This window comes from Lachancea lanzarotensis, scaffold LALA0S01 (assembly GCF_000938715.1).
Source record: "Lachancea lanzarotensis genome assembly LALA0, scaffold LALA0S01, whole genome shotgun sequence".
NCBI lineage: Eukaryota > Fungi > Ascomycota > Saccharomycetes > Saccharomycetales > Saccharomycetaceae > Lachancea > Lachancea lanzarotensis.
This window is the reverse complement of record NW_019212879.1, coordinates 1658107-1685397: the sequence shown is the minus strand read 5'-3', so window position 1 is coordinate 1685397 and position 27291 is coordinate 1658107. Positions and strand designations below refer to the sequence as shown.

The 27291-nt window shown below is 43.0% G+C and overlaps 15 protein-coding genes across 15 annotated transcripts; 8 read left to right on the top strand and 7 right to left on the bottom strand.

Annotated features, from left to right (window-relative positions):
* Window positions 1–789: 789 nt before the first annotated feature.
* TVP38 (LALA0S01e18008g1_1) lies at window positions 790–1716 on the top strand (the record flags this gene model as incomplete). Its single annotated transcript, XM_022774939.1, has 1 exon — window positions 790–1716. One exon carries the CDS (start codon window positions 790–792, stop codon window positions 1714–1716), a length of 927 nt encoding a protein of 308 aa, XP_022626987.1.
* An 82-nt stretch (window positions 1717–1798) lies between these two features.
* RTS2 (LALA0S01e17986g1_1) lies at window positions 1799–2527 on the bottom strand (the record flags this gene model as incomplete). Its single annotated transcript, XM_022774938.1, has 1 exon — window positions 1799–2527. The coding sequence occupies one exon, from the start codon at window positions 2525–2527 to the stop codon at window positions 1799–1801; it is 729 nt and encodes a 242-aa protein (XP_022626986.1).
* A 198-nt stretch (window positions 2528–2725) lies between these two features.
* OMA1 (LALA0S01e17964g1_1) lies at window positions 2726–3775 on the top strand (the record flags this gene model as incomplete). Its single annotated transcript, XM_022774937.1, has 1 exon — window positions 2726–3775. The coding sequence occupies one exon, from the start codon at window positions 2726–2728 to the stop codon at window positions 3773–3775; it is 1050 nt and encodes a 349-aa protein (XP_022626985.1).
* Window positions 3776–3779: 4 nt separating this feature from the next.
* On the bottom strand, window positions 3780–7130 carry PRP16 (LALA0S01e17942g1_1; the record flags this gene model as incomplete). Its single annotated transcript, XM_022774936.1, has 1 exon — window positions 3780–7130. One exon carries the CDS (start codon window positions 7128–7130, stop codon window positions 3780–3782), a length of 3351 nt encoding a protein of 1116 aa, XP_022626984.1.
* An 891-nt stretch (window positions 7131–8021) lies between these two features.
* MRPL20 (LALA0S01e17920g1_1) lies at window positions 8022–8624 on the top strand (the record flags this gene model as incomplete). Its single annotated transcript, XM_022774935.1, has 1 exon — window positions 8022–8624. One exon carries the CDS (start codon window positions 8022–8024, stop codon window positions 8622–8624), a length of 603 nt encoding a protein of 200 aa, XP_022626983.1.
* A 217-nt stretch (window positions 8625–8841) lies between these two features.
* On the bottom strand, window positions 8842–9327 carry LALA0_S01e17898g (LALA0S01e17898g1_1; the record flags this gene model as incomplete). The annotated part of the gene is made up of 1 exon (XM_022774934.1): window positions 8842–9327. The coding sequence occupies one exon, from the start codon at window positions 9325–9327 to the stop codon at window positions 8842–8844; it is 486 nt and encodes a 161-aa protein (XP_022626982.1).
* An 807-nt stretch (window positions 9328–10134) lies between these two features.
* HBS1 (LALA0S01e17876g1_1) lies at window positions 10135–12994 on the top strand (the record flags this gene model as incomplete). The annotated part of the gene is made up of 2 exons (XM_022774933.1): window positions 10135–10402; window positions 10743–12994. The coding sequence occupies 2 exons, from the start codon at window positions 10135–10137 to the stop codon at window positions 12992–12994; spliced, it is 2520 nt and encodes an 839-aa protein (XP_022626981.1).
* A 27-nt stretch (window positions 12995–13021) lies between these two features.
* On the bottom strand, window positions 13022–14005 carry UFE1 (LALA0S01e17854g1_1; the record flags this gene model as incomplete). The annotated part of the gene is made up of 1 exon (XM_022774932.1): window positions 13022–14005. One exon carries the CDS (start codon window positions 14003–14005, stop codon window positions 13022–13024), a length of 984 nt encoding a protein of 327 aa, XP_022626980.1.
* Window positions 14006–14891: 886 nt separating this feature from the next.
* Window positions 14892–15827, top strand: CDC21 (LALA0S01e17832g1_1; the record flags this gene model as incomplete). Its single annotated transcript, XM_022774930.1, has 1 exon — window positions 14892–15827. One exon carries the CDS (start codon window positions 14892–14894, stop codon window positions 15825–15827), a length of 936 nt encoding a protein of 311 aa, XP_022626979.1.
* Window positions 15828–15869: 42 nt separating this feature from the next.
* On the bottom strand, window positions 15870–17738 carry SGO1 (LALA0S01e17810g1_1; the record flags this gene model as incomplete). The annotated part of the gene is made up of 1 exon (XM_022774929.1): window positions 15870–17738. The coding sequence occupies one exon, from the start codon at window positions 17736–17738 to the stop codon at window positions 15870–15872; it is 1869 nt and encodes a 622-aa protein (XP_022626978.1).
* Window positions 17739–18156: 418 nt separating this feature from the next.
* DAD2 (LALA0S01e17788g1_1) lies at window positions 18157–18525 on the top strand (the record flags this gene model as incomplete). The annotated part of the gene is made up of 1 exon (XM_022774928.1): window positions 18157–18525. The coding sequence occupies one exon, from the start codon at window positions 18157–18159 to the stop codon at window positions 18523–18525; it is 369 nt and encodes a 122-aa protein (XP_022626977.1).
* Window positions 18526–18571: 46 nt separating this feature from the next.
* On the bottom strand, window positions 18572–21997 carry NUP133 (LALA0S01e17766g1_1; the record flags this gene model as incomplete). The annotated part of the gene is made up of 1 exon (XM_022774927.1): window positions 18572–21997. The coding sequence occupies one exon, from the start codon at window positions 21995–21997 to the stop codon at window positions 18572–18574; it is 3426 nt and encodes a 1141-aa protein (XP_022626976.1).
* Window positions 21998–22254: 257 nt separating this feature from the next.
* Window positions 22255–23388, top strand: RPF2 (LALA0S01e17744g1_1; the record flags this gene model as incomplete). Its single annotated transcript, XM_022774926.1, has 2 exons — window positions 22255–22268; window positions 22380–23388. 2 exons carry the CDS (start codon window positions 22255–22257, stop codon window positions 23386–23388), a joined length of 1023 nt encoding a protein of 340 aa, XP_022626975.1.
* Window positions 23389–23545: 157 nt separating this feature from the next.
* On the bottom strand, window positions 23546–24508 carry MTD1 (LALA0S01e17722g1_1; the record flags this gene model as incomplete). The annotated part of the gene is made up of 1 exon (XM_022774925.1): window positions 23546–24508. The coding sequence occupies one exon, from the start codon at window positions 24506–24508 to the stop codon at window positions 23546–23548; it is 963 nt and encodes a 320-aa protein (XP_022626974.1).
* An 879-nt stretch (window positions 24509–25387) lies between these two features.
* Window positions 25388–27154, top strand: GYP1 (LALA0S01e17700g1_1; the record flags this gene model as incomplete). Its single annotated transcript, XM_022774924.1, has 1 exon — window positions 25388–27154. One exon carries the CDS (start codon window positions 25388–25390, stop codon window positions 27152–27154), a length of 1767 nt encoding a protein of 588 aa, XP_022626973.1.
* Window positions 27155–27291: the final 137 nt, after the last annotated feature.

Here is a 27291-nt window from a genome sequence, read left to right as displayed (position 1 = left end):
GATCTGTACATGTAAGCAAGGTCATGTATGAGTGTTCATGCCCTCGCATCGTTGAGGTGTTCGAAAGGTTACAACACCTGGAGTACTGCTAATCACGTCGGTCCGTAAGAACAGACGTCCGGGAGCTGTCTTTTTGTCACCGCTGAAAGTGAATGGGTCTACCAATCACTTTACACGGGTACTCATCTACACATCTTATATGCAATGCTTCAACTCATCACTACAAATAACGCGATGTGAATCTCACCGGAACTTCTCTTCTGTCAAAAAAAACTGCTTTCTTTATCACCCACATACCTGGGTCTGATAGAAGCTCGGTGAAAAACACCTTCAAACGGTTTTTGACAGAAACTTAGTAAAAAACATCTTGAAACGGGGTTTGAGTCCTCGAAAACCAATCGTAATCCACCGTCTCTCAGTTTCAAACAAGACGACACATCAAGACACATCCATAAGTCAAAAAGCCTTTCTGGCCGAACCCGGAACAATCCCAGCCCTAATGCATTTAGATCACGTGACCCGCTTTCTTCGACCATCGAACAAACTTTGCCAAAGTTTCCTACCATCGCGGTCAAGCTTCCCGGCACCTTCTCTGTAAATTTACTCAATTACTCCATTCTGTACTTGCCAAGTCTCTTAAACCCAGATCTATATCTCAAAACCTCTACCGAAACTCCACTCTCGTACGGTGTGCTCTTTACTTAAGGTTATTGATTCGAACTATCCAAGCGCGACATCGATTCATCTTTCAACGGAAACCTAAAACAGAGAAAAGACGTCAATCTCTCGATGTCAGGGGCTTATGAGGCGAGAGTGAGCACCAACAGAACATTCAGTGGTGGTCAACCTAATCTGTTCAACAACAACGACACCTTTGAAGATTTGGACGATGATTTCCTTGACATATACACCATGAATCCAAGACAACGTCTGTTGCATCAGGTTCGTAAATTTCGCAATAAAGTGTTCGAATGGTACAGAAACCTGCCTTTGTGGAAGAAAATTGCAGTCATAGTTGCGGCTCTTGCCCAATTGACCCTGTCCATATTGGGAATTATCTTCCATGACAAGCTATTAAAGACGATGGTCGCTGCATCCAGCGAATTGAGATCTAGATGGTACACTCCCCTTATCTGTATATCTCTTGTTTTCCTAGTGTCTTTCCCGCCCTTGATAGGGTTTTCGATGCTGTCTGTCATGGTTGGTATCATCTACGGCATCAGCTTCACAGGTTGGTTAACATTGTTTATTGGTTCGGTGGGTGGCTCGATTTCTGCATTTGTTCTGTTCAAGACTCTTCTGCGGTCCCAAGCAGAACGGCTGGTCCACGCAAATGCCAAATTTGAAGCCCTGACCTCCATTTTACAAGACAACGACAGCTATTTGATGATTGCCATGATCCGGCTGTGCCCCTTCCCTTATTCATTTACCAATGGTGCTATTGCCGGAATATACGGAGTGACGTTGCGGAATTTTTCTTTGGGAAGTGTTCTAACGTCTCCTAAGTTGCTAATGTACCTTTTCGTGGGTTCTCGGTTGAAAAGGCTTGGAGAAGACGGCACAGCGTCGTCCAGAATATTTGACATTCTGGGAATTCTTGCAACGGGACTAATTTTGGTCTTGACTACCTGGATCTTATATTCCAGAGCCCGGAAGCGGTATCTCGAGCTGCAAAGGAACCAAAGCATAGACGTTTCCTTCGAAACTGTTTTCTAGTTGGATATAATGCAAGATTCGCATATATTAAAACCGCAAAAAGAACTAAAAAGAACTGCATGCTTCGGATCGTCCACAACAACTATTTCAGTTTTTTAAATACGTTCTTTGGTTTTTTGCCAACTTTCCCTCTGCTCACTGGTTTCTTCGGAAGTGTTAAAGATATTTTTCCAATTTGAGTGCCGGGACTGATGGTTTCAATTGCATCCGTATCGTTAGCATGCGCGGTTTCCGTTTCTGTTTCTGGTGTCGATGACGCTATTTGACGCTTCAGCATCTTCATTCTAATGTCTTCTTCAGTGATATGTGAACCCTCTATCTCTTTGACCTTATTCTGTCGCAGCATATTTTCAAAGGAGCTGTCAATGTAACTCATCATAATTTTGCCGCTTTCAACGTCAATGCTATCTTCGTCTCCTTCGATGTTGTGAAGTCGTATTTTACCAGTTTTACTCAAATGTAAAATGAATTTGGTCAGTGACGTATACTTCGTAGCGTTCATGTGTACATGGTCTCGATCTTGAATAAACTCATTATAGAACTTATTAGCATCTATCTTCTTCTCTCCGTGAGATAGCCTCAGAAGTCGCAAGAAATCTTTTTCAAACTGTTCTGTATAGTTAATTAAATCTTGTGGCTTCATCTGGGCTACATTTCGAGTGTGAAATGGTGACCTGCAATGTGCTTTGTACCCATTTTCATCTCGACACTGTTTTTGGCAAACCTGACAGTAAAATCGCAGCTTTTGAAGACCTTTGGCCTTCATCTTTTTGTTCAGGTATTTGGCCGTACCCAACTCAGCAGACCCCATGGTGACCTTCTTCTAGGATCTTGACTCTCTGTATACTTCTTTTGTCTTACCCTTCTGTCAAGTTAAGTCTATGATCAAAGTATGGGTAATTTAAAGCCATTTCGATGGTATCTGCTTAGAAGTATCAAAACTCTAGTTTACACACACTTATGAGAGAACAACTACTGATCATTTCACTGAATACCCCACAAGATCATGATGTTTGGAAATTTATGGAAGATGAACTTTGGAAGGCTGTCGAAAACTCGGTGGAATTCCCGGTTCTACTCGGGTAGTTCTCAATATCGCAGATTTAACAATCGTCAATCCAATAACTTTACAACCCTAATAGCAGATCCAACAGCAAGAAAATATATAGGGCTGACTGCTGGTGCCGGTGCCCTCTTCTACCTTACTCACCTAGAAGAAGCCCCGGTTAGTGGTAGAATGAGATTTATATGGCTTCCACGATCACTAGAGCTGAAAATCGCCAATTATTCTTACAATTCAGTGCTCAGAGAGACACAAGGCTCGATCCTACCTTCGAATGACCCTCTAACAATAAAAGTGACCAAAATCTTCCGACAAATAGTGGAAGCAGCCGCAAAAGATCCTAGCATCGACAAAGAGCTGCTCCAAGGCATCGACTGGGAAGTACATATTGTGAACGATCCCAGGGCCCCACCCAATGCGTTTGTACTTCCAGGTGGGAAAGTATTTGTGTTCAGCAGCATTCTTAACATTTGCAAGAATGATGACGGACTTGCCACTGTGCTGTCGCATGAATTTGCTCACCAATTGGCCAGACATACTGCAGAGAATCTCTCCAAAGCTCCCATATACTCTATATTGGGAGTGGTCCTCTACACGATTACTGGTGCTGACGTCTTTAACCGCCTGATCTTGGATAGTTTCCTTAAAATGCCAGCATCTCGTCAAATGGAAACGGAAGCTGACCACATAGGTCTTATGGTTATGTCTCGGGCATGCTTCAAAACAGAAGAAGCAGTGCAGTTATGGGAGCGCATGGCTCAGTTTGAACAGAAAATGAAAGGAGCTGGACGGTTCGCTCCTGAGTTTCTGAGTACACACCCTGCTAGTGATCGTAGGATTGAAAACATGAAGTCCTGGATGCCCCAAGCGCAAGAGTTGCGTGCGCAATCCAATTGCGGTGCGACGGGTGGATTTTACGATGATTTTCAGACCTTGTTTGGTGGACGCAGATCAGGACAATCTGTTCCTTCGGGAGAGATCGCCTCTATATTTTGAAAGTTTAGGGCCTCCTTCTTTTAAACCCAATCTTTGATTTAGACTCATCTCTACCGCTTTGCATTTTTGCATTCAATGATTTACTTTCAGGCTCTGCCATGATGACCTTTCGATCTTTAATCAATTCACGTTTCACTTGCTCCTTTTTCATCACTGCTCGCTCTATTTCCAAGTCGATGCTGTCTTTGGGAGGCTGTCGGCGGTCTTCAGCGTAAAGAGTTATATCCTCCTCATCTTCTTTTCTCCGGCTGACATTGTAAAACAGTAGCCCATAGTCCATCAACCAAAATGGATCCACGGCGGTAACCATATTGATATATTCATTAGTTGTGAGTAACATTTCATGATAGATGACATAAGAGGGCAAATCACCTGAACCAAAAAGAGCACTGGCTGGATGTATACGCATTTCCATGCCGTTCCTCAAGTGTGCGTATTTGCTCAACCCCGATAGTCTACCTGCTTGATGAGCGTATCCGGAGCAAACACATTTCCTAATTACGTCCCAATCAGTACCCGAAGAGACAATGGGCACGCTTTTTCTCTCCATCAACATTGATAATTGACTTTGTACGTCCTTCGCCCTTTGCAAAGACTTAAACTGAAGAAAGTGACGCCTGCACCAAGCTGACGAAAAATTGTTGGCTTTCCATTGAGCATAAACATTTAGTAGCGTTAGATGATCTGATTCGGGTACGAAAAATCTTGACCTAGCCTGGTCCGACTCTTCTTGTCTTTCTTTTGGTCTGTAGAAGATCTGAGGAACTGATAGCATGGACACAATCGTCAATACTTCTTCGCTACATCCGCTCTGAGCGGCGTTCAGCAACATTTTGGATAACGCTGGCTGTAAAGGGAATGCTGCCATTTGTCGCCCTAGCTTTGTTAAATTTCCAAAATTGTCGAGCGCACCAACAGTCCACAATTCAAATAAGGAAGAAAGCATAATCTGTTCCGGCGGTGGATCGACAAATGGGAAAGACATCAGATCACTAAAACCCAAATACTTTAACAGCAGTAATGTATTAGACAAGTTTGTCCTCTGTATCTCTGGTATAGTTTGGACGTACATATCGTCAAAGAACGAGTCCTCAGTGAATAGCCGATAAGCAACACCTGGGCCCGTACGTCCAGCTCTTCCCGATCTTTGATTTGCACTAGCCATCGATATAGGCACCATTTGAAGACTGTCCAAACCGATTTGTGGATTGTATACCTTCAATTTAGAGTATCCACAATCAATAACGTATTTGATGCCATCTACGGTCAAAGATGTTTCTGCTATATTTGTGGCTACTACCACTTTTCGCTTGTTTGGTGCCGGAACAAAAATCCTTCCCTGGATGTCAGCAGGTAGAGCTGAGTAAATTGGTAAAATAAGAATGTCGTCTACCTCGGACAAGTTAGAAGACTCCAGTTTTTTTCTGGCGGTAATCTCTGAAAGCTTTTCGTGCAATCCTTCACAAGTAGCTTCGATATCCTCTTGCCCGGTCATGAAAATAAGAATGTCACCACTTGTAATCGGGGTAGACAAATGGATTTTGGTGGCTTGTACTATTGCAGACTCAACGTAGTCACTAACAGGATGTCTGGAAAATATAGTCTGTACTGGGAAAGTTCGCCCAGGAATCGTAAACATTGGAGCAGAGCCGAAAAACTGAGAAAACTTTGCGGCATTCATTGTGGCTGATGTTATAATGAGTTTAAGGTCCCTGCGAGCAAAAAGTAAATTTTTAAAGATACCAAATAGGATATCCGTGTTTAAAGAGCGTTCGTGGGCTTCATCCATTATGATGCAACTGTATTTCTCAAGCGTGCTGCTAGTGATAGTTTCTCTCAGCAATATACCATCTGTCATGAATTTAATCTCAGTACATTCGCTTGTTTTATCCTCGAATCTTATCGAATAGCCTACCTCACGTCCTAACTTGACATCCATTTCTAGTGCAACTCTTGTGGCGACAGACATGGCTGCGACTCGACGAGGTTGTGTACAAGCTATCATATGGCCTTCTTGGCAATATCCGTCTTCTCTTAGAAACTGCGCCAACTGAGTTGTTTTCCCTGAACCTGTTTCACCAATGACAATGACTACTTGGTTGTCTCTGATAATTTGGAGTAGTTCAGATCGTACCTTGAATGCCGGTAAAGATCTCCTGGCTGCTTGAATCTCGGAAAATGTTTCCGACACTTTAGCTTGGTCTGCGTGGGCTGAATCGATGGTTACAGCATTTTTTTTTCCTTCCGAAACACCCATAACTTGCCCAATCGCGGTTCCATTTAATTCTGCAGTTTCTTGCATTTTAGACTTGACAACTTCTCTATTACGTCTTTCAGCGACAAAACGACTGCCCTTTTTCGCACCCATTGAAAAATCGCTTTCAGGATTGCGTATCGGGTCTATCACTCTGTGGCTTGATGAGTCTTGCGAGTCTGTTATACCGCCAATCGCAGCGAAACCCGCAGGATCCTGGGCATATTTTGATAGAAAAGGCGGTACAAACGCTTGCCGCTGACTTAAGGACATGGTGGATATGTGAATTTCGGAATTGGTGTCCCGACGATGAAGGTTCTTTTTATCTGCTCGCCGATCGTTATCCTCCTTATCCCATAGTTTAGTATTTCTATCTCCTTGGGTATCGAACACCTCATTACTATAATAATCATCGTAGTTATACCAGTCCCGATCTTCTTCTAGTATCTGATTGCCATTCGTACTATCTATGTCGTCGTCCGAGAGGGGCACATCATCATTATTCTCCTTCATGACAGGATGGTCAATTACCAGCGCAGATTTTTGGAAAGACGTGAGTTCCGGCACAGCAGCCTCAAACGATGGTTTTAGAGTGGACGAATTTGATTTAATCGATGCTGGTTTTATTTCGGGAAATTCCTTTAGCCTCTGAGCTTTTGTCTTGCTAAGTTTCTTGAAAACCGTAGTCTTTGCAGTTTCAGGTTGAGTTTGTGGTTGTAAGAGAGGTGCTTGAGATATTTCTAGACTCTCATCTACATCTCCCTCTTCTTCCTCATCTTCATATTGTAAGCCCCTACTTCCGGTATGTCTCGTGCTGCGAATGGATCGCTTTGGCTGCTTAGCTTCCCGCAAAAAGACTGATTTTGGCCTAGAAACCTCGGCCGTATCTATACCACTTTCACTACTAGCATTTAGTTCTGAGTGTAACTGTCTCAGGAACTCATCTTGCCCTTTGAACTTACCTAGAGCCATGCATGATTTGACAAATCTATTCGTATCTTGAGCATGCACTTCAGCCAAGTTTTTCACAGTTTTCACAAAATTAGCTGTCACGTTCGACAGTGTATGTTGCTGGATCTTGTTGGCGAGGTCTGACGACATGTTGTTGCCATTGCTAGAGCTCACGAAGTTGAATTCAAGCGGCTAGAATCCTGTGTTCTTACTTGTACGGTCAACAATATAACGAACGTCTGGCACGTCTAGGATGATCATGAGGACGACCCATATGATCTTTGAACAGATTTCCCTCAATGCACCGTTACGTTGTGGAGGTGTTCATTTGACTGTTAAAGACCTTGCCATTGATGTTTACAATACTAATTTTGAAGCTGTGTTTCGCCTCTTCTTAATAATCGAAAAATGATAAATAGGAATCGAAGCTCTGGCCGGCTATGGAACTACCTTTGAGCTTTGGTTCGGCCAGATCTACCAGAACAGAAAAAACGGGGCATAGCTCACACTATAACTCGATGATTCCTCTCACTAAAAAAAATACACAGTCAAGTTTACCAAAATGATGCTGGAGTGGTATGCAGTATGGGTTTTAGCAAAGCGCTGGAGGATCGAACAATCATTTGAACGCAATCAGCTTAAAATCCAAAATAAACGTGTTGCCTATCTTATGACCACAGGTTGTTTCTTCTCTAGCTGTAACATCTCTTGCTATTTTGAAAATAAATTTGTTGTGTCTGGCACATTGCGTATACCGGTGTTTCTTGAGAGAACATCAATCAGCAACAAAGTTATTTATTAAAATTGTCGGAGCATCTTCCTAGAGAACCAAGTGTTCCTCAAGTTTCCATAGTTGCTGGTCAGGCATAGCATCTAGTTTAGCTTTATATACTGACGCTGATTCTCGTTGATCCCGTAAACTATGACCTTTTTACAATTCTAATTGATTATTGAAAAAACCGTAAGAGAGAAGACGAATCCATGAACAGATGATTTGATTCTAAAGAGTCAAATCTACAAAGTTTATCGGATAGTTTGATTATGTCTTTTGTGAGACAATTGCACACGTCTGTCCAGCGAGGTGCTGAATCGATAAGGACTACCAAAAACGGCTCCGGGAAATTGAAGCAGCTAAAATCCACCCCAAACTTGTACAATTCTAAAGCATCGTCATACAATTACAGAGGTGTTTTAAGAGCGAAAATAGAGCCGGGAACCTACCATGTACCATCACAATCGTCGTCCACAGGATCTATAAACAGTGAAACGTTTCCTAGAGCTTTTATGCCCCGTGAGGATCCACGTAGAAAATATGTGCAGACTTTGAGACCCCGCGATGGCCTACAAGCCAATTGGGCCCCAGCCCTCCATGTACAAAAAGAAAAGTCATACCATCTCAAACCGGAGCAAATTGCTGAAATCCAAAAACTCAGGCTCGAGAACCCCGACAAATATACCAGAAAGGCACTTGCTCAGAAATTCAACGTCTCACCGCTTTTCGTGTCCCTGGTATCATCTGCCACTCCAGGTCGGATGTCCGAAATGACACAAAGACTACAAACGATAAAGGACGAATGGCACCCCAAGAGAGCTCTCGCAAGAGACGACCGGAAGAAACGTAAGCTGCTGTGGTACAGACCTTAAATGCGACATACAGGAGGGCTCCTAATCCAAAAATCAGCTCGAAAGCGCATACATTTGTGTAAAACTTGTACATACATCTATTTTGCAACCAAACAAATAGTCCTTGTGTTGCAAAACGCTATCGACAAAACGCGCATGAAGCTATTCTATTAGTTACAACATATTGAATATAGTAATATTACAAACTCGAGCTTTTTTTTTTCCCAACGAGTCCCGTTTAGTTCCCAACAAAGTCCCCATATTCATCTGAAGAATCAGTGCCGCCCAACATCTCGTCTATCATCTCATATTCTTCGCGAATACGGAAAAGAAGATCTCGAAAGTTTTGATCCTCCTGCGGATCGGTTATTCGGAGCTCTAAAGCCACCAGCGTACCGTCATTTGAAGACTGTACAAGTACCTCGAAAAACTCACCACTACTTTGTATTGTTTTATTGAGATCCCGAGTACCTTTCATCATGACCGTTTGAGCGAAAAATCGCTTATCGGTTGTTGTAGCCACGTCTCCACCATCAACCCACTCAAAGACGACCCGATACCACGGCAAATCGTCCGTTTTACTCATTAGTTCGCACACCCGTGTGGAGCCTTCAAATATTCGAACTTGAGGTTCCCAACCTTTAGATACCCCGCGCGGTAAAACATTGTACAGTGCTGATGTTGTGAAGGCCTCGTTACTGCGGACAATAAGTCCGTGAGACATATGCCACGATTTCAAAGGGAACTTGAAGATAGATTTGGGCTTCAAGAAGCGATAATAGTGCTAAACAGACCGTGCTGTGTGTATGCTTCGGAAGGATTGTCGAAACCTCTCAGAGCCCATTGTCATGGAAAAGTTGGCGATAACAGCGAACTTCGTGAATAGTGATGCTCGAAAATTCGATGTTTCTTTGTGGTATTGAAGCAGATGAACTGGAAGTCAAGCAACAAAATTCAGCAGATCTCCCATGTAATGTTTCCAACCAGAGTCTCAGCCTGAAAAATCCTTCCTATCACTTGTTTCTATGCTACTACACTTTTGAATACCCGATATCATGTTATACGACTCATCATCTCATTTCACTTTATTTAAGCTCCACTATTCAATTACTTCAACATTGAATTGTGTGTCATTAACAATCAGTGACCGTCAATGAACTCGAAAGCTCGGTGACGCTGGCTCTTCGAATGTGTTGATTTGCAGTTTTTCTGTCCTAGGCGGACTCGACATTCATGATCTTCTGAAAGCTCACATGCGAACTACACAGCAGAAAAATAAAACGAATAACTTATCAAACTATATAGGTAAAAAGACTGACTCTGCTAAAGAACACAATTACAGGGCAATGATACTCTGTATTGTTGCTCTGGAGCGTGTGTGTCGCCACAGACCTGAAAATTCCATTTCTGTCATTGCGATACACGTGACCTGGTACCTGTAAGAATTGAATATATAACTAAATTACAGCTTCTCTTTAGCAGCAAATGTTGGTTAAACACCAGGACGAAACACAGTCGAAGGCTAGAAACAATGGCACCAGCGTATGATGACGATGACGGAGACTACAGTTATGAAGACGATGCTGTTGAGTTTCAGGATGAAGCGGCCCTCGATGACTATATGAATGACGAAGAATATGAACTCATGAATGATATGTTTCCACGGGCCAAAAAAGATCTTGCAGAATACCAAGGATGGGACAATTTAAAAGTTAAACTAGCCATTTTCGACCATGAATTCAATCTCGACGAAGCCTTGAAAGAGCTGAAAAGAGATCTGAAGAAGAAGAAACCGGAAGGTATGTATCACTGCTCGTTTTTTTTTTTTCTTACTTGACTGCATCATTTCATTTTTGTGTGGACGGCTCTTTTAGCCGGTCTTGAAGCGGAAGGCTCTTCCTCGACCGCGGATTTTATTTGTTTTGCGCTCTCTTGCTCTTATTTTCAAAGTGTTGGATGAGATTTCTCAAACTTTGAATTTTTGTTTTGGGCGTTTTCGATGGAATGCTCAACTCTTCATACTAGAATACACAGGGCCGGAAGGGGAACAAGCTTGGTTCGTGGTTGGGTAGTAGCTTCTTTCCAGGATTATCCATCGGCAAACCAATCTTATTAACATCAGTTTTTTTTTCTCAAAAGAAACCCCATCGAAAATGTCTGCCCTTGAACAGCTGGCCAGGAGGCGAGCCCTCAGTTCTAAAAAGGTAAATGCCACTGAAGAAACTTTCAAACTTACAGGCAGACTGAGCACATTGAGTACATTGGGTCCTCGGGAGCGAAATAGTAATGGAAAACCTCTGTCATCTCTTGCCGGGCGTTTGGCATCTTTACAATATAAACGGGAAAATACATCTCCAAAATCACCAGATCACGTCAAACCCTCTCATTCACTTGCAAGCCGACTTACCCTCGGTAAAAATAACTTGCAAGAACAAGTTGAAAGCGCTCCAGATTCAAGAATTTCGCTTTACTCGAAACTCTCCGCCCTTCGTAAAACCAAGGATAGCAGTCAAGTTCCACCCATGAAAGAGCCTCAAGATAAAGTTCCTCCACCACAAGTGAACGACAAGGATCACATTTCCGCCAACTCAAAACCTCCCACTTTCGAAGAGCTTGGGGTAGTGTTCAATTTACACGCTCTCTCCGATAGTCACAACCTTGCAGAGAAATCGTTAGGCATTTCAGAATTAGTCACAAAGCGCGATTTGAAGGAAAAAACCGCTATATCGAGGTTGAAACGCAAATATGAAGATGTTCACTCACCTTATTTTCCGTCTACTAACGACCAAACAGCTAAAAAACAAGCATCCACAAATTTTAAAAAGCAAAGCCCTGACGATGTGGTGCTAGAAGCTCAAAAGAGGGCTTTCGAAGATGTTGCGAAAGTCTCAAAGGGCGTTGAAGCCGTGACTCTAGAGAACCCCAAGCAGGTAAGTGATGAAAGTGCTGATACCGACGAAAATGATGACAAGCCTTTTTCTAAAGAGCCAGTAATGCGTACTCATAATAAGGCAACATCCCCTACCAAGCCCAAAAACCCCATAGATATGAACGCTTTTCTGCATCAGAAGAAGCCTCATCTCAGTTTTGTCGTGATAGGCCATGTTGACGCTGGTAAATCTACACTTATGGGCCGTTTGCTTTATGATGTCGGTGCCGTTGATAATAAATTGATCAGAAAGCTAAAGAGAGAAAGTGAAATGATTGGTAAATCATCTTTCCACTTGGCTTGGGTTATGGATCAGACAGCCGAGGAAAGGAATCGTGGTGTTACAGTCGATATATGCACTAGCGATTTCGAAACAAATGCGTCTACGTTTACCATAGTCGATGCCCCGGGCCATAGAGATTTTGTACCGAACGCTATCGCTGGCGTTAGCCAAGTTGACGTTGCTGTATTGTCCATTGATTGTAGTACTGACGCTTTCGAGTCTGGATTCAACCTTGATGGCCAAACCAAGGAGCATACTATACTTGCAAGAAGTCTCGGAGTACGCCATATAATTGTGGCAATGAACAAGATGGACAGTGTGGACTGGTACGAGGGAAGATTTATCGATATTAAGTCTGAGCTAACTAACTTTTTTGAGGATATCGGCATAAAAAGCGAGCAAACAAGCTGGGTTCCATGCAGCGGTCTGTCTGGCGAGGGAGTCTTTGATAAATCTTACCCAGCAGGTCTTACATGGTATAAGGGCCCCTCGTTAGTCAAAAGCTTAGAAAACATTTCGCAAAGCCTCTTCGACAATGAAAGTGCAGAAGTCACAAAAGAGCCATTCTTATTTTCTACTTTCGATGTCAGTCAGGGAACCAAACCAAATGAAGCCATATTGTTTGGAAGAGTTGAGTCCGGGCACATACAAGGAGGTGAAACCGTCACAATATATCCTTCGGAACAAAGTGTTTTGGTTACACAAATTCTGGCAGGGAATAATCAAGTACAGGTGCCGGCTGCTATAAAAGGTGATTTCGTCACACTCAAAGTGCGCAACGCATATGTGGAAGACATTCAAGTTGGAGATCTTGTTGCAATTGTGGGTTATGACATTGAGAGTGCACAAGAGTTTTCATCACAAATTTTGACTTTCAAGTTGGACCGTCCACTTCTTCCAGGAACGCCTGTCATGTTTTTCAGAGGGAGTTGTGAGCAGCCTGCAAGAATAAAAAAGCTTGTGTCGCTAGTGGATAAGGCAGATGCTTCTAAAATCATTAAGAAAAAAGTCAGACATTTGGGATCTAATCAGGCTGCAATAGTGGAAATTGAGCTAACCGAAAAGAAGAGAAGAATCCCATTAACGACTTTTAGTCAAAATAAACGTTTGGGTAGAATTGTACTCAGAAAAGAAGGAAGAACAGTCGCTGCTGGTGTAATAAAAACGCTTGACGTATAATTTGAAATGCATATAATACCTATTATTTTAGTTGATGACGTCAAGACAAACAATCAAAATGCCAAAGAGAATTGAAAGGTATACTATAAGTTTAGCAGACTTTCCGCCGTGTCTTTGAGCTTTCTTTAACTGCCGGTTACCTTGTACAATGTCCAGTTCTATGTCGTCGTGATTGTCAAGAAGCGAGTATATGCTTTGCGTTTGGGATTGGAGATGCGATGCTATTTCATTTTGTAGAGAAGTGATCTGTACCATCGTCTTACTCAAATTTTCAACTTTTTCAAGCTCTTGCGTTTTAATATTCAGGAGTTCGTCATGTTCGGTTTCCAAGACTTGCAATTGCTCCTGAGATAACTTGCCCACGGTCTCTTGATACTGACGTACTTCCTCTTCGGTTGTTGCAACCGTGGGATGCTGAGAGACAGACCTGATTACGGCATGTGTTGGATTGTACAGTTGGGCGTTGAAGTCTATGGAGTCCAATTCCCGCTGGCGTGATAATCTGTGTTGTTGCATCTTTGATATGTCGGAGAAAATGGACGATATTATCATATTCAGAGATTGTAAGATTCCACGTCTATGCTTGTTGTTCGTAGCGTGGAAGAGTATCAAAGATTCGTCTCTGGTCCGAAATAAAGAAGAAATTTCGCCTCGCGGGTCCTCCAGATACTTTTTTTCTATCATTTCCTGCCGTTTGTTTTCATACTGTTCTAAAAACTTGAGCTTCTCAAAGTACTGCTGTATCAGCAAACGCACTTCAGTATCGAAGTCATCTTTTTCGCGGTCTGTGAGATCCAGCTCACTCTGGTATTGTGTCCGGATCGAGTCCACGACTTTTTGAAGCTCAAAAACATGTTTGAGTACCTCCAGACACTCTTTAATGAAGGAGTCTTGAATCATGTACTTCTGGCGGTCCTTTGGGTTTTGTCCAGTTTTGGCTGCAGAATCGCCCTGTGAGTTTTCAGAAAAGACAGAAACATATTTTTTGAAGAGTGGTGTTACGTTTGGCATTCGAAAGCTCTTGGTACCTCGTTCTCCGCTTCATCAACTGGGATGAGATGTCCATCTTCTACTCATCGTAGGTTTAAAGATATCTTCAGTTCCTACTGAAGACCCGGGACGAGTCCCGTGAGTCCACTTTATTAAGCATGCTCGTTTATAATGCTCCCCTGGAAAGCGACACATGCGTGAATAGTGATATCGTGTTTTCTGTTGAAGCTCCATAAGTCCAGTCTTATAATGCGCGAAAGAATTTAGCAGTCGCAAGATTCGTATTTGAAAGCTTCTAGTTTGGAAGATTTACACGACGAATACTAGTGGGCGGGAATTGTCAAGAACAAATCGGATCACGTGATTTTGGTCTCTTTTTAACATTTACGCAACCATGGAAGTTGACTAGTACAAATGAAAAGTTTAATATGGTTAAGAAAATACAAGACCAATTAGAAGATATTCTCTAGAAGTCTTCTCCGTCGTTTCCTTCGCGTTCGGCGTTCTTTTCATAATTTTTATCTATTCATTATATATCTTTTAAATTAATTACTAGCATATCGCTCAAACAGCACGAAACTAACAGAGACAATACACGCGTAAAACGACACTCCAAATGGCAATATTCTAGATCTTAGGGCGTGAGGTGTGTTGGGATTGATTCTCAATACCTTGTTGAAAACCGGTATTGGTGAATTTTATCGCTTTACACTAAGTGCTTACGCGACTTTAATTTCGTGTCACGTTAATTAATTAAGCTCATGGAACGCGTAAATAATTCTCATAGGGCATCGATCGAGAGAAGGAAGTGATAGATCAAGACATTCAGCTCTTTTGTTTGACCCACATCCAAAAGGTGCCATTCGGAAACTACCCAAGCAAGTATTCTATCCCGGTATCAGCCACTATGACGGAACACGAAAACAAAAAGCAGAAACAAGAAGCGTCTGGAAATTGCGAAGAACAGCAGTATCTAGACCTGTGTCAAAGAATCATTGAAAATGGCGATTTCAGACCTGATAGAACTGGAACTGGTACATACAGCCTGTTTGCTCCCCCACAGCTGCGGTTTGATTTGAGCGGTGATCGTTTCCCGCTGTTGACGACCAAAAAAGTGTTCACTAAAGGGATCATTTTAGAGCTGCTATGGTTTATTTCTGGATGCACGGATGGGAAAAAACTGTCGGAACAAGGAGTCAAAATATGGGAAGGAAACGGCTCCAGAGAGTACTTGGACAAGCTGGGATTGACTGATAGACGTGAGGGAGATCTGGGTCCTGTTTATGGGTTCCAATGGAGGCATTTCGGTGCAGAATATCGGACGTGTGATGATGATTACAGTGGACAAGGTTTTGACCAATTGCAAGACGTTATACACCGCATCAAAACAAACCCCACGGATCGCAGAATTATTATGAGCGCTTGGAATCCACCGGATTTTGCAAAAATGGCATTACCTCCTTGCCATGTTTTTTCGCATTTCTATGTCACTCTCCCCAAGAGGGAGGGCGAAAAGTCAAAGCTGTCGTGTCTGCTATACCAGAGGTCCTGCGATATGGGACTCGGGGTTCCTTTTAATATTGCATCGTACGCACTTTTAACCAAAATGATCGCACACGTCTGTGACATGGAGCCAGGCGAGTTCATTCATACTCTTGGCGATGCGCACGTCTATAAAGACCATGTTGATGCAGTACAAGAACAGCTACAAAGGACACCGAGATCATTCCCAAAGTTGATGATAAAAAGGAAGGTAAGTGACATTGATGACTTCAAATACGAGGATTTCGAGATAACAGATTATTTTCCACACAAGAGAATTCCGATGAAAATGAGCGTTTAATATTTTCGTTTGTATTTTTATTCGATTACGTTACACTTGTTACTACAATCTAAATGCGGGCTTTTTGCCTCGCTTTCCAGCCTCTTGTTTAGCTTTAGCTCTATGCGTCTTCGGTGCTGCGTGCGCTTTCAAGTCGTCAAGCAAATTAAATAGCGACAAATCTTCTTCATTGACTCTAAAGCTTGTACTGCGGTTTCCAGAACTGTCGTCGAAGCTATTGGAGTTTTCACCGCCCAAATCGCCAACTATTGGCTTCTTGAACAGTTTTTTGGTTTTTATAGATGATTTTGCAGGTGCATTGTTGGTTATGTCCTTCAGAGGATTCAGTTTAGGTATCTTTGGGGATAATGCGTTAGTGGAAGGTTTCGGAAAACTAGTTTCGGAAGCATTTTTGGGGTTCTGTGGAATTGTGGTTGGTATCTGCGTTTCCAGGAGTTGTTGCGAAGTCTCGGGCGCATTTTTCAGAAGGCTTATTTTGGAGCCATCGACCTGATCATCGCTCATTATTGGTGAGCCATCCCTGGAATAAGATCCTGACTTGCGACGATTGCCCTCAACTTGAAGGTCACGAATGTTGGTGACTGTGGTGGCATCTACCAATTTTTCTGTAGGTCTTCTCATCTTGGCACGTAGGGACGGTAAAGCATAATTGATTTCTTTTCCGCGGGTCCTTCTCAATCTAGAAGAGTCAGAAAGATCTTCAATAGGACCACATGTGGCTGGCATGACCTCATCGACAATCCGCCTTTGTGATCCCCTGGATTTCATTGAATGCTTAACTTTCTTCTGGGAAGACGTTGTGTTCTGGACGAATGACACGTGTTGTACTTCACCACTAGCTTCATGGGCTCTTGATGCTGTATTTGTTATTGAATCTGGTAGTAATTGAGAGCGGTTGTTCTGGGTTTGGGCTTCATTATCATGATAAACCTGAAGTTTTGCAGAATCCGAGGTCACAGAACTTTCTACAGGTTTTTCAGGCAGTTCTTCTGGAATTGAAAACTCGATAAGAGAGTTTGTAAAGTTACATGACTCTTCTACAGAGTCGTGGTGCGGCGGCTGTGGTAGGTCTGTATTTTGCACGGGTTCTTCAAAGCTTTTTTGAGATGACGTGTTTTGTTCGTCCACTGTGGTGCCAGTGGGTCTATCCGACATAACATCTTGACCTGTGGCGTCCATATCTTCATTATAAGCGATATCGGCAAATTCGAAATCCGAAGGGTGGAATAACGATTCTCTGCGTGAACTTTTCCGTCTTTTCCTGGCTGCCGGGCTTTCATTAGAACCTTCTGAAGGCTGAATATGCGAGCTGTCCACTACGCGAGGCTCTGGTGAAATTACTTGGTTGTTACCTTCGTTAAATGCTATGGTAGTAGTGGTCGTAGAAGTTTCGCGGCTATTATGCAATCTATCCCTTTTCAGGATCGATCTGGGCTCGTTCATGAGGGCAGATCGCCTTACCAGTGAGTCGTGTGGTACTTCTAAGCCTTGCCTTCGGCGTACAGAGTCAAACATATGCAATATCTCATCAAATCGCTGCAAGACTCCTTCTTCCAATGATCCAATTGTACGTCCCAATCTCTCTTTGAATTCGTGTTCTTTCAAAGACAGTTTCGAGCGCAGACCCACGTTTTCCTGGATAAGCTCACTTATAGATTTGTCCATCTCACGAACTTTGATCATAAGCTCGCTATTGGATCGTGCTAACTGCACATTCTGTTGAGATAAACCCATTTTTACGTTCTCAAATTCGTTTCTTTGCAGGTCTATCAGGTCCTGGAATTCCTGGATTGCTGGGACACCCAAACCATGTATAGCAGTATTATTATGTCGACCAATTTCCACCACTGGTCCTTTCCGGTCCGTTTTTGGAGCTGCGCGCGAAACCCTTTTTCGCAGTGCTTTGGCCATCGTTGGCAGCGCTTTTTTGTCCCTCCAAGAACTTATTAAAGCGACCAAGCTGTTTTCCTCGAAAGCTAGCAGCACGAGTTATCTTGGCGGTGAAGAACAAAAGATGAGCAGCGCTTTTTAAAAACTTTAGTATATAGAAATCAGTTGTGTTTAGTTTATTTGTTTATTTATACATCTCATCTGTAATTTTCACCAGTCATGTGACTGGTACAAAAATTAATTAAAAATAAGTATCATCTTTGACGAAGGGTTTTTGATGTTGAAGTTTAGGGAACTTAGACGATCGTCATTAATTGAATGAATTAAAGACACTGTAAATGTACTCAAGAAATAGTATTGATAAGCTTCACTTACTGGTGGAGAATATCCATTGAGGAATTTTGATTTCAGAAAAACGCAATTACATAGCTGGAAAAAAATGATTTTGAGAGACCAAATTGTTGCTAAACAAAAAGAGTTGAACGCATTGAAACAAATAAACACTCAGACTGAATCCATGCGTTCGCAGCTGGATGCATTGGCAGTTGAGGTTGCTAATATGCATCAAAATGCTGAAAATGTCGCACAGGTGATGCAAAACTGGGACTCTATCGTAAGGTCTATCTCGCAGGCGAGCTTAAGCCTTTTGCAGTACTCAGAGAGGGATTACGAAGTTGGGGCCTGGAAACAGGAAACAGCGGACTCAGAGCAGCAAGGATCCTCTCCAAAAGACACGGCAGATGCACCCTTGCCAGAGACCTTGGTCAGGATAAAAGTTGATAAGGACGATACGACGTCAAACCGTTGATTGAGTGGTCAAATTTTATTATTTAAAAGTCCAGTAAAATACTTACTTAAAGATTGCTAAGCGCATCCTCGATCCGGTTCGTTTCATAATTGATGACACATCTATGCTCGCTGCTCTCATTAGCGGCCGCTACCACAGACGCCAACTTTGAACTTAATTTGGAGCCTAGCTCTTCGATTTGTCTCTCCTCCTGAAGAGCAAAATCCAGCAAATTGTGCGCATTCGCGTCCAGTTTGCTGTAGTTGGCTTCAAAGTATGCCGAAGTTAAAGTTGTGCGGTCTCTGAGCAGATCCGGATTTGGCAAAGTTACTCCTACTTCAAAAATCTGTTCATCAAAGCATTTACGCATTGTGAAGAAAAGGGTGGAATCCGTTCCATCAACAGTGTCCTTCCAGTCGTCCTGAAGAACACATCTCCTCCAGACCATGGCGTTCAGAAAGGTGTATGTTTCGTAGTTCACAGAGTCCTTGTTCAATGATAAAATTTTGGCAGCTTTGTAAAACCCGCATCGGTCTTGAAGTAGCGTGAACATTTCGACCACCCCTGCCAGCCTCAGTCTCTGAGAATTCTGTATGCTTGTTTTCAGTATTTCATATAGCTGTTCAAGTGCAGAATTTGCATAATTATCGCGAATTCTCACACCGTTTTCGATCGACGAGGCCAGATCTTTCTGGCCATCGATAACGTCCAATTCCGCTTGTATATACTTTAGTGTATCAACGTCCAGCGACGTTGCATTTGCTAAAGTGCATAGTTTTGCCACACTAAGCATTGCTTGTTCAGTGTTTAAACTCTGAGAGCTCTTACTCGGGTCGGCAGTAATGTTCACCAGATCGTTGGATGCTGCAAGATACTGGCCCTCAAACACTTTACACATCCAACCGAATTTGGCATAGCGCGGGTTCAGTTCAAAAAAGTGATGTAAAAACTCTTGGTAGTCCGGAAATTTCTCGTACAAATCCTTTATGCGACCGTTGGCGATGTCGTTGCTGAAAACTTCGGCCGCGAAATCATAATCGAATAATTCAAAATATTGAGGATACAGGTTTTCAGACTCGGCACTCGGCAGTGAGCCAAGAGTTGCTGCCAAAGAGGCCAAATCTTTGTAGAATTCCGTAATCTGCAATGACTCTTGAGTTTTTCCGGCGGCACACAAGGCCTGGTTCCAGAGTGATCTATTTTCTTCAAAAAAAACAGGAATTTTCTTCACTTCGGGAGTGGACACTTGCATTTGATCGTTATGAAGCCATATTGATGCTTGATCGCATGAATAGTATAGTATTTTCACCAGAGAAAGAAGACTTTCTTCCCGATCAAAGAAACGTTCTGAGGTGGGCTTGAAATGATCAAAACTTTTGAACACTTCGCCTAAAATTAGGGGAATACCATGTTGAACATACCACAGTGGTGCTGCGCCATGCTCATATTTGCTCATCTGAAGTTCGCCGAAACGATAGGTCTCTTCACCTTCCTGAAATGTCCTATTCAACAAGCACGATATGATGAGATTGATACACGAGATCCATATTTCTGAACTCCCGGATGCAACGAGAAAATACTGCATCTCTTGCAAGAACTTAGAAAATACCTCAGGAAACTTGTTGAGTTGATTCTTGAAAAATAATTCTTCATCAAGCCCGTTGAGCTTGATGGTTTTGTGCCAGCAGTCAGTCAGTTCCTGGGAGTCTTTGATTGACAAGAGAAGCTGTCTCGCTGCACTCAAGATCTCGAAGTTCTCAACTAGTTTGATTTTGACACCAGGTGATATCCTGCTAAGAAAGTTAGCCTTCATGAAATGCAAAAGACTTTGATAGAGCTCAGCTCGCAAGCCTACGTGCCTCTCCATTGATTGGAGCATTGGAGGAATATAATTCGACTTGGACAAAAGAATTTCATTTGCTGACAACATTAGGTCTTCTTCGATTTCTTCCCTTTCCAGAGAAATGTTGGCTGGAAGGTTGAAATCGATTGGTGTGTTGTTGAGGTTCGAGAAATAGACGCTCTGATCAATATGAGACTTGATGAATCTGCCCTCTTGCGAATCAATTGAGCCAACGTGGTGCGAGGCGGTGATGGCTAATATTCCCATATTCTTGCTCATTAAGTATACCGATTTTGAATCCATCCCATATCCAAAAATCTCGGCGTCTTTGCGAAAGCAAATAATGTCTTCCCATTTTCTTTTCAAGGAGTAGCTCTGATCAAGCGTTGAGCTAACTTGCGTGAGCACCACGCAATTTTCGAACACGGTGTATACGGAGGTGACGAGCGCATTTTTTGTCTCGGCGTCGAAGGGTATCAAGAGCCTTGGAGGTGCGGTTTCCCCGGAGACCATCGTGTAAGTGTTCAACCTATACGTGGAGAAAATCATGAATCCGTTAGTATGCACGTCCAACTTTATTGTGGTCAAAATGTAGTAGCATGCACCGTCGTAATCGGTAATTGAAGAAAGTATCATATGAGCCATGTTATCCTCGCCTAGAGGGTGAGAATCCAGAAGTGTTAAAGAGTTATACGCACACGGATACAGGTCTTTTAGTGCATCCAAAATCTGATCATATACGTTGAACTCACTTCTCTTGTAGCAATTGGCTACCGCCGATATATTCCATACAGTGAAGTCTCCATTGCTAGTCATCACCGATATAGACCTTTCACCTTTTCCTAAAACAGGACCCAATTTGATTGATTGTATTTTTTTGGTTCTAGAGGAGGAAAAGAACAATGCGAAGGGCGATTTTATCATTTGCATTTTCAAGTTCAAATGTGGTTTGCCCATGTAATCGCGAAGAGTGACGAAAAAAAGTCTACCACGAGACGTCGACACGAGAATACCAGCTGGCTCTGCATTTACAACGTCAATCACGTCTTCTGTGTCCTTGAGAGCGAGCTGTAATTCATGGCATCTTGTCCGCGAAATACGCGACGACAAATTGTTGATCGAGTCCACATCCTCATAGAATTGAATTAGCCCCGATTTCCGGTTCACGATGCATATGCCGCGATCCTCAAATCCCGATCCATGTTTGTCGCTGTTCCAACGGTCGTTGGTGCTGTCTTCAAGGGCCGCAGGCCATGTGACCACGATCTTAGGAACGCAACTTAAGGATACGTGCTCCTCATGGAGCGGGACATGTGTCACTGGTGGATTGGCCTGTGTAGTTGTGAAATCCCACATGTACAACGTGTCACTATCGTTAACCACCGCGTTTTTCGAAAATGTATCCACGTGACCATCGATTGAATCACTGTTTTGCAACCCAGTTGGAAGTTCTGAGGGCAATTTTTCCACTGTGTACTTGCTGTTTTCTGTAAGTACAATTTTATTGCTAAATTCTGACGTTACAGAGTGTTCAACATGGTTTGTGCTCTCATATTGTTCAACAAACGATTGCGTCAAATCAGCTTCGCACCCTACCTCATTTGATTCCTCTAGTTCTTTTCTAAGCTGAAATACCGGTCTTCCTGACATTATTCACTATTTCACACCGAACAGTCTGTCTAAAGACTCTTGCTGTTCCCAATTGAGACGCTATCTATGCCGAGTTGTACCGGTTGGTGTAGTAGTTATTCAAGTTTTCCATGTCTATTAGAAAAAACCCTTCGTGTAAAATGCTATCACCAATTCTGAAAAATTTGAATAAGCTCATCGCATCATTAAAAAAGGCCATTGTAAAGCGATGAGCTGGTAACTTCAGTCTATTTCACTCATCTAAGAAACCATATAAGATGATCAGAACAGTGTATGTGCATATGAGCTTATTATCTAATAAAGGACTTCCTTTATAGCTTGAAAGGCTTTTATGGAAACTTTTTTTACTAACAAAATGGTGAAGGAAACCGAAAAATGCTAGGGCCAAGAGAGCACTCGACAAGAAGGAGCCTAGGCTAGTGGAAAACACCAAACAGGCGCTTTTTGTGACCGGCAAAACGTCCACGCAAGTGCTCCACGATGCCATGATCGACCTAGGCGCTCTGAAGAAACCCGATCTCAAACGGTTCAATAAGAAGAATGATGTGCGCCCATTTGAAGATGCAGAGCCATTGGAATTTTTCAGCGAGAAAAACGACTGCTCGTTGCTAGTTGTTAGCTCAAGCTCGAAAAAACGTAAAAACAACCTCACTTTTGTCCGCACATTTGGATACAAGGTCTATGACATGATCGAGCTGCAGATCGCAGAAAATTATAAGTTTCTGTCTGACTTCAAAAAGCAAACTTTTGCGGTCGGATTGAAGCCAATGTTTGCCTTCCAAGGTGCTGTCTTCGACACCCATCCAGTATACAAACAGTTGAAGTCACTATTTTTGGATTTTTTCAGAGGCACTGTCAGCAACCTGCACGATGTGGCCGGTCTACAGCACGTCATCGCAGTCACTGTTCAAGGTGATTTCGAAGATGGTGAGCCATTACCTAACGTTCTCTTTAGAGTTTACAAGCTGAAAACTTACAAGAGCGAGCAAGGCGGACCTAAGCTACCTCGTGTCGAACTCGAAGAGGTCGGGCCACGTTTTGATTTCAAGATTGGTCGCATCCAATCTCCATCGCCAGAGCTAGAGAAGGAAGCCCACAAGAGAGCCAAACAACTTGAACCTAAGACTAAAAAGAATGTATCATCCGATGGGATGGGCGACAAGTTTGGCACCATTCACTTAGGCAAACAAGATCTAGGCAAGCTACAAACACGGAAGATGAAGGGTTTGAAATCGAAGTTTGACCAAACCGAACTTGATTCTGAGACTGAGGATTACGTCAATGAAGACGAGGAGGATCTACAAGGCGGCGCAGAAGAAAGTTATGGCGAAGACTTCGTTACCGCCAACGATATCGACGTCGAACCCCCCACGAAGAAGGCGAGAAAATAAATGTTGTTCCCGCCCTTACCAAAATGAAATAGATTATTGTACACTAGTTCCTTTTTTCTCTAATTGCATATCAAAGCCTCTTTAAGAGTAAACCTTTACTTTACATTTATGTTTTTACTCATGGCAATCGCACCCATCCCTTCGATTTGGCTTGCTACTACAGCTGCCCCAATTTTTGTCTATTCTCTACCAACCTTAGCATGTTTCTCAAAAGCATGGAAATTGTTACTTTTCCTGTACTGGGCACGTATAGCGCTGCTTTGCTCTTGACTGAGTCGTCGAAGTTCTTGTGGGATGAGAAGTTTACGCAAACAGCGCCTTCTTTGATGTATTCGGTGGGAATTTTGTAGCTTTCAGATGGTACACCGGTGATAACAACGTCTGCATCGGAGCAATATTCTTTGAGTGCTGCATCGGAGTATGTCCCAAGATCTTCGACTTGGTGTTTCTGAAATTTGAGACCCTCTCCACGGGTGAACCTTTGAATGTTGTTGATGTCGATCGAGTAAACGACAGCACCATCATTGGCTAGCAGAGCTGCAAGTGGTCTACCCACAATTTCAGAGCGGTTGACCACAACGCACTTTTTCCCATATAGCCTGTTACCAACGGGCAGAAGGTTATTATACACTTTCAAGTACTCCAGGATTTTAATCACGGCTAGCGGTGTGCAGGGCAGAATCGATTTGAGGCTTTTCTCGTCGTCCAAAAATCTGACGTTGTGGTACATGTTTTGGTAGTATACGTGGTTCAGACCCTCAACGTCCTTTTCACGAGCTACCACTTGTTGTAGATACTGGTCCTGGGCGTTTCCAAACACTGGAAAATAGACCATTATACCGTCCACGGATTTGTCTCTGTTGGCTTCGATGATTGCCTCTTCTAAGAAATCCTTTTCCTGCACTCTTCTCAGCTCGTAGCGGAAGCCCATGGACTCGCACGTTTTGCCAGTCCAATTGGCGTACATTTCCGCCGCGGGATCATCGTTGGCCAAAAATCCGACTAGAAGAGGACCCTCGGGCCTGATAGTTTTGAGAGAATTGATTTTAGCGGTGATCTCATCAACGTAAGTCTTGGAAATTGAAGATGCAAGAATGGTGCGGCCAGGCTTATCAGACATTATTACAGTAGGATCGGCTGAAAAAAAAGGGGAAAGAACTGTTTGGCTTGGGTAAATCTGTTGCCGTCGATTTAACCGATGGAGATAAATATACAAAGGTGAATAGCTATACTTATGGGTCTACAATTGCTGGATATTTATACCTAATCTGTTCAAAATGTATAAATTAGTGCTCTAATTAGACCTCTAATTTTTTACTGTCGTCCTAATAAACATAATATTGAATAATATCAGAGCGAGTCAGACCTGATAGAGAAGATTTAGGTTCGATCCCTGTGGGAGACAATTATTCGGGTTTCCCGGTTCTTGAACGATGTGGACAATTCTCGAAGCTGTGAAAGACAGAAATCCATTTTCCAAGAACATAGAAGAGTTGGATCAGCTCACTGAAATAGATGAAGTAAGCAGTGAGAGGTTTTAAATCTTTAGTCGGTGAAGCGAACATTTGAATGGATCATGGGAGGTTGCTCCAATATTAAGTCCCGTTCTCAGATCGTTGAAATTTTCAAAAGCTCATAGTGCATTGAACTCAATAAGCGCAAACTCGTTCTGTCGCCGACTAACCATGTAATTTTTAGTCTGACAGTACAGAAATGCCCGTACATGGCATAAATAGCCATAAAACTCATATTTGAGGTTTTTCAATACTATAATCAAATGCTAATTCACTAGGCTCGAACACCAGCGTCGTAAACTTGTTGACCTTGCTTTCAGCTACGGAAACCGAAGCGATGACAGCGTAGTACAAAGTGATATGTAACAGCGTATAATATATAGCTAGCTTATATGCACAGTAGCTTTCGATCCCTGGATTTATGTCGTATGGCACTTCCGAGCCATAAACACACTGGACGCAGGATTGCTTGAAGGCGCATCATTATGGGAGTAAGGCCCACTACCACCACCTCGTCTCCGACGCAGCGGGAAATATACCAAAAGTCGAACAATTCATCTCCATCATTGATGGGGTCATTAATGAAATCACTTAAGTCATCCAACTCTACCAGACATCATCATCATCATAATCAGTCCGGCGCCGAAGCCGGTGGCGACAATGACGCTGATCAGCGTTCCAGGAGTACATACCCTCTTTTGAGCAGATCATCTAGCCAGAACAACGCCTCTCAATATCATGGACACGGCGTAAGCCATATTCACATGAGTCCACTGAGGAAAAGCTCCTCGGGCAGTAGCAGTACCACTAACGTCTCAACACAAAAGGACCGGCACCATTTGAAGAAAGACAAGTATTTCAGGGACTTGGACGAAGACTGGAGTGCCGTTATCGAAGATTATAACATGCCTATCCCCATGATCAGTAACGGAGGCAGCGAGTTGAAACCACCAGTCAACGTAGGCTTACGACGAAAAGAGGGCGTAGAATCGCGATCGCCTTCAGCTGGCTACCCCAGTTTGCCACATCTCAATAAATCTCAAAGCTCGGATCTCAAAACTCAGTATGAGCATGAAAGCGAACGCGAATTGCAAGAGTTGAACTCATTTATGCATCGCGTTTCCAAGTTTGAAGCTATTTTACAACCTTCCAATGGCAGCCAGATTAATCTGAGCGAGCTTCGTCGTCTAAGCTGGAACGGCGTACCCATGTTGCATCGTCCACAAGTGTGGCGGCTTCTGATAGGCTACGCTCCTGCAAACATCAAAAGACAGAGTTCGCTATTACAGCGCAAGCGTCAGGAGTACCGAGATGGTGTAGCCCTCGTCTTTTCAAAAGAGCACACCCGCGATATCCCAACATGGCACCAGATAGAAATTGACATTCCCAGAACGAACCCTTTGATACCGTTGTATCAGTTTCCTCTTGTCCAGCAAAGTCTGCAACGGATACTTTATTTATGGGCAATAAGACACCCAGCAAGCGGGTATGTCCAAGGGATAAATGATCTCGTAACACCTTTCTACCAGACGTTTCTTACCGAGTATCTGCAGGCGGCCCAGAAAGAAAACGTCAGCAAGCTGAGTCCCGACGTCTATCTGACGCACGAGCAACTTTTGGATGTCGAAGCGGACTCGTTCTGGTGTGTTGCAAAGCTTTTAGAACAGATCACCGACAATTATATTCATGGCCAACCTGGTATATTGAAGCAAGTTAAACATCTCGGACAACTAGTCAAGAGAATAGATGCTGACCTGTATGAGCACTTCGCTCAAGAGAACGTCGAGTTCATTCAATTTGCATTCCGCTGGATGAATTGTCTACTGATGCGAGAATTCAGCATGGATATGGTGATTCGTATGTGGGATACATATCTTTCCGAGACCTCTTTGGAGTCCTCATCGTCTTCGGTCGCGGATTCCTCTGGAGTGACGTTATCCTCCGACCCTTCCCTTCAAAACTCACCGGTCAGTACCTATCGAGAGAAATCGTCTTCTAAAACTATGCAAAGCAAACACAGCGCTGTGGCCACTCCACGCCAGACATCATTGAGTGAGTTCCATGTCTTTGTCTGTGCAGCGTTTCTCGTTAAATTCAGTGATAAACTCATGAACATGGATTTTCAGGAAACTATCACTTTTCTACAAAACCCACCCACGAAATGTTGGGCTGAAAGTGATATAGAGCTATTGCTGAGTGAAGCTTACATTTGGCAATCTTTATACAAGGACGCAACGTCCCATTGGAGATGATTCAGAGGTTCAACGCTCTCGTTCGTGCATAGAGATCCCATCCCAATGTTAGCCCTCGCTTTAATAACTAATGATGTCTTCTTGCATCGAAAGAAAGAAGCGATGAGCTACGAACAGCACGCTCAAAAGCCATCTTC